Source organism: Rousettus aegyptiacus, unplaced genomic scaffold, assembly GCF_014176215.1.
Source record: "Rousettus aegyptiacus isolate mRouAeg1 unplaced genomic scaffold, mRouAeg1.p scaffold_m13_p_14, whole genome shotgun sequence".
Taxonomy (NCBI): domain Eukaryota; kingdom Metazoa; phylum Chordata; class Mammalia; order Chiroptera; family Pteropodidae; genus Rousettus; species Rousettus aegyptiacus.
In genome coordinates this window covers 21399029-21418382 of record NW_023416289.1, presented here as the reverse complement: position 1 = coordinate 21418382, position 19354 = coordinate 21399029, and the positions used below count along the sequence as shown (strand labels likewise).

The 19354-nt window shown below is 43.3% G+C and overlaps 1 protein-coding gene across 3 annotated transcripts in view; it reads left to right on the top strand.

The window, feature by feature from the left end:
- Nucleotides 1–19354, top strand: part of ADAMTS18 (ADAM metallopeptidase with thrombospondin type 1 motif 18) — a 350660-nt gene that overhangs the window by 227474 nt on the left and 103832 nt on the right. The window contains exons 14-15 of one of the 3 annotated variants that reach the window (XM_036231505.1): nt 2439–2526; nt 5416–5732. In XM_036231505.1, coding sequence (XP_036087398.1) covers nt 2439–2526; nt 5416–5732 — 405 coding nt within the window. Of the gene's footprint in view, nt 1–2438; nt 2527–5415; nt 5733–19354 lie in introns of those variants that run through there. The other 2 variants (XM_016128433.2, XM_016128432.2) reach the window with 2 other exon arrangements.

The following is a 19354-nucleotide window of genomic DNA, read 5'->3' as shown; positions in this document are numbered from 1 at the left end:
ATTTATAAAGTTCAGAAAAACATATTTACTTAATCCTTGGGATGTCTTTTTGATATATTAGATTTATTTCTATTTTATGGATTATAAAATAGAGGCCACAAGAACTTAAACAGATTACTTGGGGGAAAGCCAAATGTTTTGTTTAGCCTGGAATTTCTCTTGTGAGGCTATTACAAAAAGTTTTGCCCTGGGCAGAAGCTTTGCCACTTTCTCTGTGTCTCCAGCCTGGGTTTACTTTTTCACTGCTGTATCCAGTGAAACAGACTATGCATATTGAGCTGTCACTTGTTCTAAGCTGTGCATGGACATCATCTTAACCTCAGTACTCTTAGGACTGGAGCAGGGTACATGACCACTCCACTGCCACCACCCTGGTCCAAGATACCGTCATTGCTCACCAGGATTCTAGCAACAGCTTCGTTACCTGTTCCCCTCTACATCAGCACCTCCAATCCATGCCCACATATGATCCACTTCACTTTTATTGGAGACATGTTGCCTCCTACGCTCTTACTGTCTCGCTCTCTTACACACACACACACACACACACACACACAACCTCACACCCTCACATCCTCCCCCCTCTGCCCCCCTTAACTCTGATTCCTACATGCTTCATCCCAGCCTACGAGGTCCTGTTGACCTGGCCATCTGCTGTTTCTGTCCTTCCTCTGCCATGTAACTTTTCCGTCATGACAAGCACTTTTCCTATTTCAAGAGCTTCTCTCTTTGGTTTTATTTGAAATGTCAGCTTCTAAGAGACATCTTACACACACACTCTTACTCTCCCCCCTCCAACTAAATTAAATTCTTTTATTCTTTCTAATTTAGGAGCTTATGCTTTTTTCTTTAGAGTGTTTGTCATCATTTGGGTTCTTGTTGAGTTTCCAATGACAGTCTTTCCCACTGGCCTGTGAGGATATGTTTTGTTCATCACTACAAACAGGAGGGATCAAATAAATGTACTGAGTAAATGAATAGGCCCCCAGAAAATGGGATGTATCTTCATGGTGAGGGCGGCACTGTTTGTTATGGCTAATTTCTGACGATTGGTATGTCTGGGGCCGGTTCAGTCTGGAGGGGTTGGAAGCTTGGTCACTTGGAGGAGAGAATGATCCAGAAGAGGTGAGGCTACTGCTGGCTAAGTGTTTTCTTTTTCTGTTCTTTCTAATTAAATGTATTGGGATAACATTGGTTAATACATTATATACGTTTCAGGTGTGCAACTTCTTTAATATGACATCTGCCCACCCTAGTGTGTGCGCTCACCACTTGTCTCTTTCCTTCATGCGGCAGGCAGTGACAAGGCTCACAGTTCCAGCCCTCCAGGCTGCCCTAGACTTGCGAGTTATGAGATGATATATGGGTGGCTAGACTATCTTGAACTCATTTGAGCCCGTTTCTTCATTTTTATCAAGGGATTAACAATTCCCGCTTTTGCAAGGATAGGTAGGACCCGAGGTGAATGAGATGAAGCAGGGGACGACACCTGGCTCTTGGGAGTTGTTGAGAACACTCAATACCTTGGCTGTCTCGCCGGCCAGAAGACTTGTAAACGAGAAGTCTGCACAGGCAGCAAAGAAGTCGCGCCACTTACCTGAGCCTCCCCACCCCCCTACTTCTCAGCTCATCTCTTCGTGCGCTTAAATTACGTTTTCTAAGCCTGACCCAGGGCGCTCTGCTCTCTCTCGGCGGTGGGTCCCTCCCTCCCTCTCAGGCTCACCCAACCTCCCCTCCCCCTTCGCCCCCTCCCTGGGAGCGGGAGCCGGGAATCCCACGCCCTTGCACCATCCCGGGGGCTCGGACGGGCCCAGGAGCCGCTGGTCGCCAATCACCGTGCGGTGGAGAGGCGGGCGCTCGGCTCCGGCGCGCTGGGGGAGCCTGCTGGCGCTGCTTTCCCCGGGAGCCTCAGACTCTCGCACAGACCCAGACAGACGCACAGACTGGCGGGCAAGCGCGCGGGCAGGCACCGACAGAGTTCCCCGGCCGTTTGCGCTCGGAGGCACGCGCCAGCCCCGGCCCGGGGAGCCTCCCGTTCCCCGCGGGGAGCCGCAGGCGGCAGCTCCGCAGCCGGCGCCGGCGTAAGGGAGGGCGCGCAGGCGGCCGGAGGCGGGGAGGCCCCGGCGCGCCCGGCGGGTGATGTGAGCGGCGGCGGCGGCTCCCACCTGGCTCTGCACCTGGAGCAACGCGCTCCGGGGCGGCGGGGAGAATGCGCGCCGCCCGCAGCCTCCGCGCCCGCACCTGACCATGGAGTGCGCTCTCCTGCTCGCGTGCGCCCTCCCCGCCGCCGGCTCCGGCCCGCCGTGGGCTCCGGCAGGACTGGGGCGCGTGGCCAAGGCAGGTGCCCACCGAGGGGTTCGCCGAGAGCGGGCGGCGGGGGACGCCAGGTGCAAGCCCTGCCGCATCTCTCACGCGCGTTGTCACCTTCTCTCTCGCAGGCGCTCCAGCTGTGCTGCCTCTGCTGTGCGTCGGTGGCCGCAGCCTTAGCCAGTGACAGCGGCGGCGGTGGCGGCGGATTAAACGACGGTTCGTATTTACCTTCCACCCTCAGAAAGACTTGTCCAGGAACTTTGTCCCGTCCTTCCTTCCCTCCTGCTCCTCCTCCCCCCCTCCAAAAGAGAAAAGGTAGAAAAGCTCACCCCCACTTTGCCCCCAACGCGGCAGGTGTGTGTGCGTCTTGGATGGAAATGGTTCCTGTTTAGAGAGGGGGAGCTGTGGCAAGGACGCTGAACTTATCAAAAAAATCAATACCCTACGCTTCAAGTCACATAAATGAAAAAACAATATTTTCCCTTGTTCACAGATGGCTTTTCTGTTTTGTTTTGTTTTTAAATCGTACCACAGTTAGAAATTAGGAAGGGTGCATTGACTAAGATGGTCTGTCAAAAGGCACTTGCCTCGTTTCCTTCCTCACCTGGGAAAGCCCGCAGGAACTAATTCTTGGGGGGGGGGGGGAAGACTATGAGCCGTTTCCTTCTCCCATCTTTCCCCCTCACTCTGCTCTCCACTTCCTTTCCTTGTCTTCCTTCTCTTTCCATTTCTCTTCTCATGTGTTCTGGATTCCCAAAGATCACTGTTACAGAGAGGAAAGCAGGTAGCTTGAGGTCTCTGGGGTCTTTATCTCTTCTGAGGTTCCCCTGGTGAAAACCTCCACAATACCCTTCAGTCTGTCATTTATTAACTTGTTGATGGCGCCCAGAAGGAAATCCTTGTTTCCATTTGTTCCTACTTGCTGCAGGAGAACCGCTGATCCCTCATCCAAGATGTCTCGCAAGACCTTGATGTCCAACCAGATTCTCTAATTTTTAGCTTTCCAGGGTTATCTCTTTCTCCTATCAGGGGACAAAGGGTCATATTGGGGAAGGGGTAATGGCAGAGCCTGGATAAGGCTGTGCCAGGGGGGAGGAGGGTGAATGAGGGGACAGGAGAGTCAGGAATCAGCTCTTGAGAAATTCGCCTTTCGCCCAACCAGGAAGGCTGGCTGCAGTTTCCAAAACAACCTCCCATTGTTCAGTCAGGGTCAAATGGCTGCATGCAGGTCCCCTCTGTTCCACCACCTATAAGGACCTCATCTTTAGTCAGCCTGTGAACTGACCAGTCATATCATTCTCCACAGGAGGCTCTGATCACCCCTCTAACTATCAAGAACTGAATATTGCCATCAGGCTGCTTATTCTTTCCTTGGAAACAAACTAGCAGCAGGTGTCTGGGGTGGGTGGGGGCTTTGCCAGCTGATTCCATTCAAGGCTGGCTGGTAAGGTTCCTGCGTGGCTTTCCAGCTAAGAGCAGGCAGTTTAATACGGTTCTGGACAAGGAGGTAAGAAACAGCTATTGTGGAGACTCTGTCTGGAGCATGCATGTGTCAGGGATGGTTTTCACAGTTTTTTGGTAAGGGAGGAGGTGGGGTTTGTTTTACTAAGAAAAAGCTGCATGTAATCAAGAGCCACATACCTGTAAAGCAACATAATAGAGATTTTTAATATAAGAGAAATAGCGTACACCTCAGTTTTTTTTTTTTTTAAGATTAAGGAAGAAAAACTTTTCCAATGAATTTTTAATATGCATGTCAATTCGACAGTTTTAGTTAAAGGAGACAAAGAAGATCGGGGAGGCAGGACATAAACAAAATTGTAAGAATAAGAGTCGCTCGAGCAGTAAGAGTTATAAATGGTCATACAGAAGAAATTTGAAATTTGTCATATTCGGATTTTTTTTTTGCAAACAGGCCCAATTAGAATACTACTTATTGATGACACCTGCTAGCTACAGGGTTTTTTTTGTTGTTTTTTTTTGTTGTTGTTGTTTTTTTGGATCTGTATGTGGTGGGGGTTGTTGACTATTTGAGGAATAGGGAAATTCTGCTTTCTTTTCCTCCTATAACCAAGAACCCAAGTGACTCAAACATGGCTGTTATTCGGAATCTTTCTAAAAACTTTCCAAATTAGTTTCCCATTCTGTGCCTAGAAAGTGGAAATGCAGAGTGTTTTTTAATGCGCACAGGACCTATTCCAAATCATTTTGTGGAATGATACTTTTCAGTTTCAATGTTTTGTGATAGAAAACAGTGGGCTGGCTTCATTTTTTCAAACAGCAAATTGTTTTTAGCTCCTCCTCTCTAGAACAAGCAGCAATTAGTGCTGCTCTAGGGAGCAGTGGTGAAGGTATTTTTAAACATGCCTTTCCAGGTGTCCCTGATCTGACAACATGTCTGAGCAATTTTAAACATCAGACTATACAGGAAAGTTTCTGACGGTATGGAGGCATTTTTATGCATCCACTATGTTTTGCGCTTACAATTACATGGGATTGTCCCTGTGAAAGCCCGTAGTAAAATGGTGAGCACTACAAGTCCTGGAATTGTATTGTCATGTGTAATTAATTGAAACTATAAAATATGAAAATATGTGGTCACTTGTTAATTATCTGAGGTATCATCTCAAGTTACTCACCACTGTGAGTTATTCGAAATTTAAATTCTGCCCCCTCCCAAATGCTCCTGATGCAGTTTAACACGAAGATAGTAATCTTTAGAAAAAAAAAATACTTTCGTAGATTTATATTTATTTCATCTCCAAAAGAAAATCAATTTTTATGTATGGACGGCTCTTTGGCTAATATAAAAAGTCCCTCTGTCTCTCCCCAGACCATGAGAGTTGTGGCATTTTCCACAAACGTTGTTGACATTTATCAAGATTGAGCTTGACTTTTAGTTTTTACAGGAATTACTGTGGCTAATTGTAAAGACCACAGGGTTCTCCTCTTCGGAAGCTGCTCTGAATTACATTTAACCGAGGTGCATGGCAATAGAGCAAAGATGAGCTTCGAGCTGGGCACTGCTCTTTGCCAGCCTGTTGGGAAGTTACTCTTTGGCATTGTGGGCTCTGGGTGCTGACAGCTAAACCTTTCCCCTTGCAGATTACGTCTTTGTCACACCGGTAGAAGTGGACTCGGGCGGGTCATATATTTCACACGACATTTTGCACAACGGCAGGAAAAAGCGATCGGCGCTGAGTGCCAGCAGCTCCCTGCATTACCGATTTTCAGCATTTGGACAGGAACTACATTTAGAACTTAAGCCCTCGGCAATTTTGAGCAGTCACTTTATTGTCCAGGTACTTGGAAAAGATGGCGCTTCAGAGACTCGGGGACCCACGGTGCAGCGATGTTTCTATCAGGGATTTATCAGAAATGACAGCTCCTCCTCTGTCGCTGTGTCTACGTGTGCCGGCTTGGTAAGTACCACCCGCTCTGAGTCAGTTCCCTCTTTCGTGTGTGTGTTGTATAACTTTGAATGAACAGATGTCTGCAATTTTAAATGCTCTTTCAGCCAACTCGACACATTCACACTGTCAGCTTTGATACTTATAATATTCTCAATTGAATTAATCTAATCTGCTCCCAGAAAAAGAAAATATAATAGAACTTTAATTACCATTTAGAACATTCCTTTGATGTTTAATGGTCTGGGCCTCTTCATTCTCCATGTTCCAGACGATCCCCAAGGAAATTAATCTGATGGATGCCATTCGCTTTGTAACGTCTTGAGAGACCAGGCATTATATAAATCTAACGAGCTGCATGCCTCTATGTTGCTTTGAAATGGGAAAACTGTATTTCAGTGCAGAATTGCATTCAGCAGCCCTGTTAAGCTCAGCCTTCACTGTAAAAGGGAGGCCTTTTGTCTTCTTTGAACTAATCTGCCCTGTGTCGTGCTGCTCATGTAAGGACGTTCTTTTAGAGTGTGGCATGTTCGAGGCTGGTAGAGTTGTGTGCCATCCAGAGAAGAGGAACATTTAGAAACATTTGGGATGAGTGTTATTTCCCCTATATGCAATCCTCATCTGTTGAGCATCAGGCCAAGAATATTGGTATAAAACAGTGGTCCCCAACCTTTCTGGCACCAGGGACCCAGTGCTCCTATGAGAATCTAATGCCTGATGATCTGAGGTGGAGCTGAGGTGGTGATGCTAGTGCTGGGGAGCAGCTGCAAGTACAGATGAAGCTTTGCTCACTTGCCTGCCACTCACCTCCTGTAGCTGGGTCCCTATCAGGCTACTGGACTGGTACCTGCCTGAGGCCCGGGGAATTGAGAGCTCTGGTGTAAAAGATACTTGTCTCAGAATTCTTTCAAATAGATGAGGCAGTAAATGGTGTTTGGGGTTGATTTCATTCTGCATTGAAGTTGAGAATTCTTAAACTGACAATTCACATGATGGCCATTCTCTGGGATGACTAGAAGAAGGAGAACGTGAGATAGCCCGTTGAGTATGTGGTTAGTAATGTACGTGGTATATCATGACATAGCAAGAGGAGGTGGCTTGGATGACTGTGAATGAGCCCATGTTCCTGGCTAGTTGAAGCTTTAACTTTTTTTTTTCATATTGTGGCTTAAAATTTAGCTAAAACCTTTCATCACCACAAGAGGTACAGTATTCGGTATAGTATTTAAACTTAAAATGGAAGCAAATATTTAATAATTCCCAACTAAGCTTGATCCATTTAAATGATCTATGTGGTTCCTTGATGACCTATAAATTGTAACATACGTGTACACGCATGAACACGAATACATCTGGGTTTTGTTGTCATGAGTATCTTGCTCTTTTGAGGGGTATCTTCTCATATTTTCCTCTCTTCTGTTTATTCCAGTATCTTAATGTCTTCAGACGGAATTTAGGCACCCCAGCATAGTTGCTTAAACTATCCCCATCCTACATGACACAGTGTTTAAGAGCAGTCTGCCCCCCAGGGTCATTCTCACACCAGCAGATACTAGTGGGACCTTGGATAAGTTACTAATCTCCATATCTTAGTTTCTTCATCTCTAAAACGGGACTACTGATAGGGCTGTGGGGGTCAAGTGACTTCTCACACGGAAAGTGCTGCAGGCGTTCCTAGAAGGGCATAATTGCTCCATACGTGGTCTAGTTCCAGCAAAACTTAGCCTCCTCGTGTTCAGCGCTCTCAGGATTTCATCTCTGCGAGCAATAGGAAATCTGATGATCTCATATTAATAAACATCATGTTATTTCCCCTAAGGAGATTTTCTTCTGAACAGGGTGCAAGTGATCACTTAACACATAAGAACAAGGCAATAACCCTTTTCCCACTTAGAAAAAAAAAAAAAAAAAAGTGCAGCTCATTGCCATCATTCATTTAACATCATGCTTAGGAATGCTGCGTTTTCTAGGATTTGACATTTTCAGCAATCGAACTACTAAAAACAATGCTAAAAATAGAATGATGCCATTTGTTTCCAAAGACTATCAATATACTAGAACAATGCAAAAATAAGAAAAGCGAGATATTTCATGGCAGACTTTGAGGCTAAATTTAGGAGTGTAATCCGTGAGTTGTCTCAGGGTAAACACTGCAGACGCAAGCCCTGCCAGCTAGTATTCTCAAGGCAAACGGGGAAAAGGTTAATTTGTGACGGATGTGAAAGAGTAATTAGCAATCACATCTGTCTGTGTATAAGGCCAACATAAATTGGAATCATGAAACTTAGATTCTGTCCCACCGTTCAACAAACCAGCTACATATACTTAACTTTATTTCTCTAGACTTCAGTTTCCTCTCCTGAACCATGTAAAATGATTTCTAAGACCACTGCCATCTCTAGGCATCTGATCGATTATCCAGTTTGTTGGCCCTAGCAGAGCCCACTCGTTACGGGGTAGGGAGAGAGTCAAGCTTATTTCATTGCATTACCCACCTCCCCATGACCCTGCTAAACACATGTACCTATACTCTATTGAACAATAAAAATAATAAAGAGGACAGAGACACAACTGAGAAACTGAGACACCGCTCTGTGTTAATTTTTGTAGCAATGAGTTGAAATATATATACACAGAAAAGTACAAAATGTATATACAGAACAATGCAAAAATCACACAGTTCACAGTCATCTAACCATCAACCAGATCAAGCAAGACATTACCAGTGCCCAAGAAGACTCTTCTGTGTACCCTTCTTCGTCACTACCCATCAGAGGTTACCATGATCCTAACTTCCAACATAGCTTAGTTTTGCCTATTTTACTATTTTACATAAGTAGAATCATACAGTGTCCGTCTGTATGAATATTCTACACTGTTTCCATTTCATTGTTGATAGACATCTAATTGTTTCCAGTTTGGGGCTGGTATGAGAGTACTGCTGAATGTTCTTGTATGTACCTTTTGGTGAACTTATGGCCACATCCTGTTGGAAACATAAGAATGAAGTTGCTGGGTCACAGGATATGGAAACAGCAGAGTATGAGAGTTCCCGTTTCTCCACATCCTTACCAACACTTGCTATTGTCTGTTGTTTCCATTTGAGCCACTCCGATTGATGGGAATGAAGCAGTACCACATTATGGGTTTAGTTTTTATTGTCCTGATGGTTCTTAAAGTGGAGTTCCATTTATGTCTATCAGCCATTGGTATACCCTCTTTTGTGATTTATATAATATATGGACAAGAAATAGTATGAATGTTTTCAGCCATAATTGTGGTGGTTTTCTCTTTGTGAGTAGAAATAGGAATTCTGAGAAAAAACACCTTGTCACCTTTAACATCACTGTTGTTATGTCTTGGAATCTCCTACAATGCATTGATCTTCTCATGAAACTATCAACTAGTAGTGGTGAGCAATGAGATCATGGGTAGCTCTCCATTGAGGGGATACTTCGCTAGAGACACAGATATAGATATGGAAGGAAATAATTACATTGAGAGGAAAAATTCTTCATCCTTTCTGCTAACTGGAACCCATAGGTATTGCCCAGCTTCTTTGGCCAAACAAGATCAAATTAATACTTTCGACAGTTAATTAGCAACTACTGTAGTGGATTCAGAATAGTGAATGATTCAGGACTTCAGGAGAGGGACCAGCCTCTAACATGCTTGTTGGAGAGACTCATCAGAGTTCACATGCTAGATGAGTTGAGCATCTCTTATTAATGCAAAAACTGACAAGATGAATGAGTCAAAGAAATGAAGCTTCTTCCAGTGAAAGTCTCTACACCAGTTTTTCTCCAAGAGGGGCTGGGCAATTGGCATCAGAATGCATTTAGAGGTCGGAGGTATCTCCTAGTATGCATTCAGTGTGTGATAGGAAAGTAATGTCATTTTAAGATAACAGTACCAATAGGAAAGCTACTAAGCATTATCTGCACTTCTAGGGAAACCCTAGGAGAGAGAGAATGATTGGAAGTGTTATAATAGTGAAATATATATTTACATATATGCATACTTTAGGATTTCTCTGGCATGGAATCTCCCTCAATAATTCAGAATTAAGCTGCACTTAAAATATTTTCTTAAAATACGCCCTCCCAAAACTGAAAGGTCTTGCTTTATTCAAGAGTTGAGTAGGCAGTTATTTACTTGGAATAACTCATAAAACAGGAGTTCTGAACTTCCCTGACTCCTGCCCACCTTTATGTCTGGGGTGATAATTTTTGAAATTTGGAATGCCTTTATAAAGGAGTAAGCCCTCTTTCGCTCACCACTGCTGCCTATACCTGGCTGTATGAAGGTATTTGGTTTTGCAGCCTTTTGTCCCAGCATCTCAGGGTTGCAGATTAACCTAACCTAGTCTGCCGGGTACTTCCTTTCTACCATATCCATCCTCTCCTTGGCTGCCACAGTGATGGGAAGCTTATTACATCCAGGAAGCTCCTGCCATTGCTGAGAGACTCTTCACCTTGGTGTCGAAGGACAACCTACCGTCTTATGACTTTCATCTGTTTTTCTTCATTTTGTTTTCTGGGATGATAGAACAAACCTGTATCTTCTTACATCCCAAGAGATCTAAAAGACCTTTCTGCGCAGAAATGTTACACCTTAGTGTTCCTTTTTGTGAGGATAATGAGTTTCAGAGTGTGATCAGATATATTCACTTCACTTGAGAGGTTGAAAATTTGAATTTCTTTTTCCCACAACAGAAGGTCAGGGAAGCTGGGTCCAGGAATGTACATTTTTAATTCTTCAAATGATCTGAATGTATGCTAACATTAGAAAACCATTGGATGAAGACATTGGACATACAGGAAAATCGTTTTAATTCGATTTGCTATTGGTTTGACAGATTGATCCCATTTCTGAAACTTAGTGGGAGTGTATTTTGAGAAGTGACTGGAAAGACAAATTGAATGATTATTCTTTCATTCAGCACCTTTTGATGAGCTTCTGTTATTTCAGCCACTGTTCAGAACACAGTGGGTAAAGCTGCAAATAAGATAGATGCTGTACTCCAGTTCGTAGACTTTCATTCTAAGGGAGAAATAGAACAGTAATTTTAGAACTAGAAATTGCTATTTTACTTCGAACCAAGCTATAAGTCTAAGAGATGAAGGGGTCTGCAGTATGGTTTTAGAAGGTGGGAGGCAGGTGGTCAAATTAGTGCCAAACGCCACCTCTTGGAGCTTTGCCATGCACATTTGTATGTTATTCAGAAATGTCCAGCATTAAAATGTTTGGTTAACTCTGTTTAAACCTAGAGTTTCCCTAATTTATTTGGTCCTGAAAACTTTTTTTCAAGGAGTATCTCTTCACAGTTTGGTAGTGACAAGAAAATCACCAAAGCAATGATTCCCAAAAGAGATACTATAATAAAATGTATTGATTTCTAACTGTTAAGAGATGCTTCAGGAATGAAAGGGTTTCATGATCATGTAAGTGGTTTCATGGCCTTTTATTTCCATAAAGTTCGGGAATCCTTAGGTTTCAAAGCAATCAGGCAAATGTGTTTCCTGTAATACTTTTCACATTTTTCAATATGCCAGTGTACATTGTGAAGCTCCAACAGGTAAAATTCTGATACGGATTTGACTACTTTCTCCCTTTGTAAGCTATACTTCCAACAACAACTTGTCTGAGATTCTGTGGTTTACCAGAAAACAACAGTTCCTAGGTTTAAGATTATTATTTGTACCTTTTTAGTACCTAATGAATTTCCATTTGGGGAGAATGCACCCCTTTCTTAAGAAACTCTTACCACCAAGCAGCATTCACAATGTGAAGATCAAGGGAAAAGACATGCAAAAACTGTCACCCATATTGCATTTCCTTCTGGATCTGTAATGCCTCGCGAGGGCCCGGCTGGCGAGTGGGGTAGTAGACCGCTCTGTGGTTCCTCTCGGCTTCTTCTGTCCAGTCTCTGGTTCGGATCCAGCCTCAGCACGGCCTCGGCTCAGTGGAATTTGTGCCATGGTCAAGACTGCCACGGGACCCCTCCAGCCTTGATTCCCAATGTGCCCGGCCCAATTTTGTCACTTCCTTTCTCTTTTCTTTTCCGCCAACAATTAAACCTTAAGTAGCATTTCTCCTCCATGGCTGGCTGCCCTAATGTCTTCATTGTATCTTGCTTAGTGGTGGCCTTTTTAGACTCTGGCTGTAGGGACCTATTCTCTGGAGAGCCTGGGTCCCTGGGAGGAACTTTGGAAGTAGTTAGGTTTCAATGGGCGGCATGGACGCTTTGATCTCCCCTTTTCAGAAGTATTTTATGACTCAGAAGCCTCAGCCATTGAGTCGTCTGTTGCCGGTCACTGCCTGCCCAGCAGTCTTTAGAAAGCTGATTTCCATTCAGAAAAGGGCTGAAGTTAAATGACCTTAGTCCAGAGGCAGAAAGAAACCAGGGTCCAGTGCTTCATGGGGCCTTGTTAGCTAGCAAGGGTTTTGCTGGATAACCTATTCCACTTTGGAACTTTTCAGTCGCTTGAGAGGATCATGTGAAATTAAGGATTAGACAGGATTGTATTTACAAGTTTTTTGATACAGACTGACCCAAATCAGAGATGTTTTCTCAGGTTGTTACTTGATTCAGCAAAGGCAAAAAAATACACACACACACACACACACATATACACGTATATTTGCCTTTTTCCTATATGTCTACTTTTGACATGATTTATGAAGATAATTATTTGCCCATAGGAACACTTTTAGCAAAATGCCTGTCAATCTCTTTTTTTAAAAAAAAGTTCTTGCCCGAGAGCTGGACCCACGGCTGAGTCGAGGGGTACTCACATGGGAGGGAGAAAGGCTGCTCCTTTCGCCCGCGTTCTCTGCCCGTTTGCGACAGCCACGGAAGCATCAGGCTCCCTAAGCCTTTATCTCCATACCTCAGTTCGCTCACCTGTAAAGCAGCAGTTGTAACTGTCTCATAGGGTTGTAATACTTTACGATGAGCGCTTAGCCTGGCACGCACCTGATGATCCTTGACTTTGGACGCGGAGAGGGTCTGGGAAGGAAAGGGCAGGTGAAGCTCTGTCCTGGAGCCCCTTCCAGCCTGTCGGACCAGGAGAAAGAGCCCTTGGGAATTGGTCGTCATCCTGACGAGGACATTTGGGGATTTAGCAGGCCAAAATAACCACTACTTTATCAACTCTGAAGAAAAGGGAGAAAGATAAAGAATCAAAGAGGAAGGATCAACAGATAGACAAAGATGCGGGTCAGTGAATGTGTGATAAAGCGGTAGCTTTGAAGGCAGACTCCGAAGTCTCGGCTCTGGCTGTTATTAACTGCACGACCCAGGTCAAACTATTTACTTTCTGTGGGCTTAATTTCTTTATTGGTAAGATGAGGATAATGGCAGTACCTCTTCTATGGGGTTGATGGATTTTTAATTGAAAGAAAAATACTCTGTGTACAATGCTTAAAACAGTGCTTGGCACATGGTAATAATATTGGTAGTGGTAATGGTAGAGTAATATTGTCATTATTTTAGACCTTCCTCCATAAAGGAGTTTTCAAAATTGGCTAATGTCAAACCTCTCTACCACCCACAGGCAGGGGAAGTTTCAACCTAGACAATAATAATAGTTTACGAGCACTTATTGAGCTATTAAAATTGGAGCTGTGGAGAGAAGAGTCAGCTAAGATACAGCCGTTGGCCTTTATAATATTTACTTCACCAGTTGGCATATGGGTTTTCAAGGTCCAAAGTAGCATTTTTTTTCCCTCCATGCACTTCAGAAAAGACCTGGGCGCTTTGGCAAAAACAAAAAACCAACATATATTTAGGCTCCACCCTAAAAACTCAGTAGTAGGTTCTGGGTAGAGCTGTGTACCATTTGAATAAAGAAAACCTCTACTAGTGGTTCTAAAGGGCACTGGTGACTGTGAATCAGTGTCCTAAAGGTGTCTGCAAAGGACCTTCTCAAGGGAAATGGAAGACTATGGGAGCCTCTTTGGGAAAATGGCTTTCACTCTGTGGAATGCATCACACCATGTAAGTGTGGCTCTCGATGCTCTGACTAGCATTAGGACACATGCCAAGAGGGGCAGGCAGGGGTGGCTGGTGTGAATCAAAATGCAGAGATTGTTCTTATTTACATATTAGAGGACTCTCCATTGCAAGTAAAACAACTCCGTCTTCAACTAGGTTAAGCATTAAAAAAAATTTTTTTTGGACTCATCCCTTCCTCCCTTCCTCCCTCCTACCCTCCCTGTACTAGGATGGCTAGCTTTCAGCAAGGTTGGATCCAGGGTACCCATTAATATCATCACTGTTATCTTTTTTTTTTAGTCTCTCAGCAATTTTGCCCTTGCTAGGCTTCCTTCTGCACACAGGACATTGTGAGCCCCAGAGATCAAACATTTCCTCTAGTGCCTGGTATCTCACGAGGCTTACTCAGCAATCACACCACCTACCTGGTGTCACACATGAGAACAAATGTGTGGGGCCGTGGACTTGATTTGCTCCCTCACCTGTCCAGAAGCCTCAGAGGGCCACACTGCATTCATCCGTGTGCCTGAGCAAGGCTACGTTGTATTTTAATTTATGTGTTGATAGGCGAATTCATGCACAAGTAGAAGACTGAGGGATGCACAGAAAGTTAAGAGCTCCCCAGTTATCCATCAGTTTGAAGCTCTTTTTGAAACCCGAGTTTATTGTTTCTGTTGTGTGCGTGTGCGCACGCGCGTGTGCACTTAAAATGTGTGAAATTGTATCAGTACTTTGCCTGAAGTGTTTTGTTTTGTTTTGTTTTGTTGATGGGGAAGGGGAAGTGCTTAAAAATAATGTGCACCTTGGAGTTCCTTCCCTATCACTGCATATACATCTATCTTAGTTTTTTAACTCTAGCATTTTTAATCATTCTCTTCCGACTAACATGTTTATAGTTTTTTGCTGTCGCTGCACAGAACATGCATATATATGGGTCTTCTTAGTTGCATACAATTCTATATGAGAGACAGAGGTGGAGAGAAGGAGAGGGCCTTCCTTTGTAAAAAGTGAGGTGCCAAACACATGCGGGACGTTAGCTATGGCCAGAGATCTATTTGCCGATATTGACATTAACCACCCAATTTCACTGTCGCTATCACTTTGGTTGTATAATGTGCAACATCACCGAGAGCTCCTTTCATCTTCGTTTTCCATGAGCCTAAGACTGAGTCACTTGGAAGAATAGTTCTGTCCCATGGAGCATATGTGTTGGTTCAATTGCACGGTGTCCCACCATCGGCAGTAAACAATTTTAAGAGAAAATCATACTGAAGTCCAGCTACAGATAGGCCCAAAGACAATAAGGCTTTCATAACCAAAAATATTTGCCTGGGCTCCCTACATATTTCTGCCCACAAACCCAGGAGTTCCTCCTCAGTTACATCAAGTTATTCCCATGAAAGCCCGTTCCCACGGTTTTTCTACCCAATTACAGGGCAGAGTATGCTTAAATACCGTAATACAAGTCTGGCAAGAGCAGTCTGTCTGGACAGCATGCTCACCTCTCCTGAAGGGCTGCCTTTGATGTATGTCAGGATTTCATTTTCAGCTGAATTCTTTTGATTGCTTATTCATGCTTCTGAGCTTTAGAATATTTTTTTTATCTGCCCTTATTACCACTATGAGTCAAGGGGGCACACTTTCTTAGATAAATTATATAGTACACATCACTAATTTACTAGATGTCAGCTGTGTGCACAGCCCTTCTTTGAGAGAAGGCAACTTGAAAGGGATTGAGATAAGCTAGTAAAAGGAGATTATCTCTCCGATGATTTACTGAGTTCTACAGCAGAGTGCTTGTTAGTGTCTGTGGGTTCATTCTGTGATTTTACAGTTCCTCATCTCTCTCTTATATTTTACTTTGCCATTTCCAGAAGGCAAGCAGCTACCCATTAATTTCTCTGTGGATAAATAAAGAACGCAATTTTTTCTTTCCACCTTAATTACTGAGTTTAGGACTGTTTTATGCAGCACAGAGATGCGGCAGAAAGAAAATATTAATTAAGTACATTCTCACTCTTTAAAAATATGAATGCATTTTCCTGTGTCTTAGTTGTATTTCAGGCTTTTTCAGTCCTTGTTTTCCAGTAAAATGCATTGAAGTCAGATGAATTCCACTCTTTCAAAAGCAAATACTAATTTCTGTTTAATATACATATTTAACACTGTCATTTATGATTAAATAATGTCTCGTTCAGTGATTCTTAACATACAGAGCTTTAAAAAACACAGATGGCTGGATCTCACCCCAGACCAATGAAAGCACACAGTGTCTGGCGGAGGGGGGGGGGGCCTGGGCATCCGTGTTTTTTTAAAAGGCTCCCCAGTGTTTCTAATGAACAGTCAAGACTGAGAAGCCCTCATCGAGATACATGTCAGGGGCTTTAGAGATGAGATCAATTTAGAAATGCAATATTTTCAGAAGGCAGGGTGGGGTGTTAAAATGCCCGGGGTTTCAGAAGCCCATGTCTTTCACTTACTAGTTATGTGATCTTGGAAAAGCCTTCTTCTTGAAGACATTTTATTTTGAAATTATTTTAGACTCACAAGAAGTTGCAAAGGTAATACAGAGTTCTCATGTACCGTTCACCCATCTTTGGGACATTATCAAATTATCTCGTCTATAAAGTAGAAAAGAAAACTTTAAAGGGCTGCCGTGAGAATTAAATGATGCGACCGAATGCACATCATGGTAGGTAGAATTTTAAGTTGGCCTCAAGCTTCTGGCCCCAGGTGGACACACACACCTCAATGATTCAGTCAGTCACAAGTTTAGGTACTGCTGCGAAGGGATTTTGCAGATGAAATCAAGCTTCAAGTCAGTACCTTAAGAGGGAGATTTTCCAGGTAGGATTGACCTAATCATATAGAATCAGGAGAAGTCAGAGGGCTTCCAAGCGAGAGGGATTTGACGTGCGACAGTCTTCATTTCTGACTTCAGAGTTCAAGGGGACCACGTGGCAAGGCATGCAGGTGGCCTCTAGAAGCTGAGAGTAGCCTTTAGCTGACGGCCAGCAAGGAAGTGGGGCCTCAGCCCTGCCACTGGAAGGAACTGAATTCTGCCAGCAACCTGAATGAACTTGAGAGTGGATTCTTTCCCAGAGCTTCCAGAAAGGAATGCAGCCTGGCTGACACTCTGATTTTAGCCTTGGGAAACCCTAAGCAGAGAACCTGGTCACACTGTGCCCAGACTTCTGACTTAGAAGAACTGCGAGCTAATAAATGGGTGTTATTTTTAAGCTAAATCTGTAGTTACACAGCAGTAAGGAAACGAATACAGGAAATTTCTACAGTGCTTTCTCTGCAGCAGGTATGAACACATAGTGAGTCCCTTCTCTTTCTGGAATTATGGTTATCTTTAATCATCCACAGCTACTCATGCTTCCTCAGGACGAGGTGGGACTAGGAGTTGAAGGTGAAGCAGCAAGTGCTCTCAGATAGTCACAATTTAAAATTGCTCAGGAAATTGTTATCTTTAGCACAGGGGGACGGTACCATGTATTGCAGGATTCTTAGCAGCACCCACAACCTCTACCCACTAGATGCCGGTGTCAACTAAAAATATTTCCAGATGTGGCTAAGTGTCCCCTGGTGGCATAATAGTCCACAGTTGAGAACTATGGATATAGCATGATCACAAACTGATCTCTTTAATGCAATGAATGCATTTATGTAAGTTTACTTTTCTCGGAGCATACTTGCTGTTGATTTTAGTGTCTTTAAGAATACTGATTTCAGGTACTTCACCTACTTTTGAGGAATCCAGCTGGGGAAACTGAGTATGAGTAGCACCTGGGGGCTGGAAGTGAATTGGGTGCAGGAGAACCATCTGCAAATATATTAAAAGATGTGTATTTGCTTTTGAATTTCACAGCATGTCAATCCAGACTGCTGAAAATAACTGGATCTCTGAAGACACAGAGTTGTATTTATAATAAAATTTACTCTTGTATTCTTATAAAGGGAGGGAGGCTAACCAAATGGATGCAGATTATAAATGTGGATTCTATTTTTGGATTTGCAGCTGAACTTAGATAAGTTAGATGTGTCCCACGTGTCCTCTTGACCTATACGAAGTGTGGGCAGTAGGCAGTTCTGGGAATGAAATTGGGAATGGTCTTTGTGTTCTGTGAATGTGTGCTCAAGCCTGAGAACCTTATAAAGGTATTAGATTTTTCTATCAACTGCATGTAGATGGGCAGTTTATACATTTAGTAAACATATAAATTCTTCACTGTACTTGAAGAGACTATTTCAATTGAAATGCAAGATAGGAAAATTTATTCTCTCTTATACGTAGACTCACCAGCTGAGCCGATCATTTAACTTATCTCTGTCACCCCTGCCTTAAATAGACCCATCATCTAAGAATGAACAGTACACTGGTATCTAAATAATTTACAACATCCTTTAAATTACTCAACCTCTTTATAAATATACCAGGTAAGCAAAGTCAAAATCACTTTGGGTCTTATATTCCTGGCTATCGGTAATTGCTTGACATTTCTTTCTTTCCCTTTATTTCTTCCTCTTTCTTACTCACCCACCCATTTATTCACCCATACATTTACTTCTCCTCCTAACCCAAAACATATACTCCCTGTTTACTGTGTGTCTTAGAATTATGATAGACTATGGAAATATAAAAATGATAATGATTCCTAAATTATAGGATTTTCCAGTGTGAGGATAGGAAATATAATAGTGACAGGAATACAAACACCCAAGGACAGTGCAACAAAATGAATACTATTGTTATGTTTAAAGCATCATGAGAGTACAGCTAAGGGAGTGATGAGACTGATTTTTGATGTGGGCAAGCCCTTTAAATGATCGCATCAGCCCGCAAAGATATGTAAATACCAGGTGATCTTACGCAAACGTCCATGTAAATTTTATTGCTCATAGGTCAATTCAAAATATACCTGAGTCTGACTACTTATCACCTTCTCTGCCACCACTGTGACCTAAGCCACTCTCGTCTGCCACCTGGATCCCTGCAGCAGCCTCCTGTCTGATGGTTCCCTTCCATCTCCTATGTCTCACAGTAACCAGGCTGTTTCACCTTTCTCTTCTCTACCTGCTAATGGCTTTCTGTTACTCATAGTGTGTAATCCACATTTCTTACCATGGCCTACATGGCCCTATGTAACCTGGCCCCTTTGACCTAATTTCCTCTCTCTCCTGCCATCTTACCTCTCTGGCCTCCATCGCTGTTCATCATCCCGGGTACTGCTACTCCAGTGACTTTGCATTTTGAATGCTCCTCCCTCAGATACGCACCTAGTTCCTTCACTTCCCGTGCAGTTCAGTTCTCTGTGCACATGTCATCATTGCAGGAAGTTCTTCCCTGATACCTGTCACTCCCCAACTCCTTACCCTGCTCTATTTTTCTTCATAGTATATCACTCAAGTAATAAACAGTACTCACTTATTTATTATTTTGTACACGCTGCCTTCCCTTCTTGAATATCTGCTCCACGAGGGGCTTCATCCCTGCTGTTCACGGCTCTCTCCCCAGTGACTAGAATAGTCCCTGGCCAATAGTAGGCCTCAATAAACAATTGTTACATGAATGTATATAATTAACATCTGGTAATTTAGAAACAGATAAGTCATTTCTATGTTTGGAATA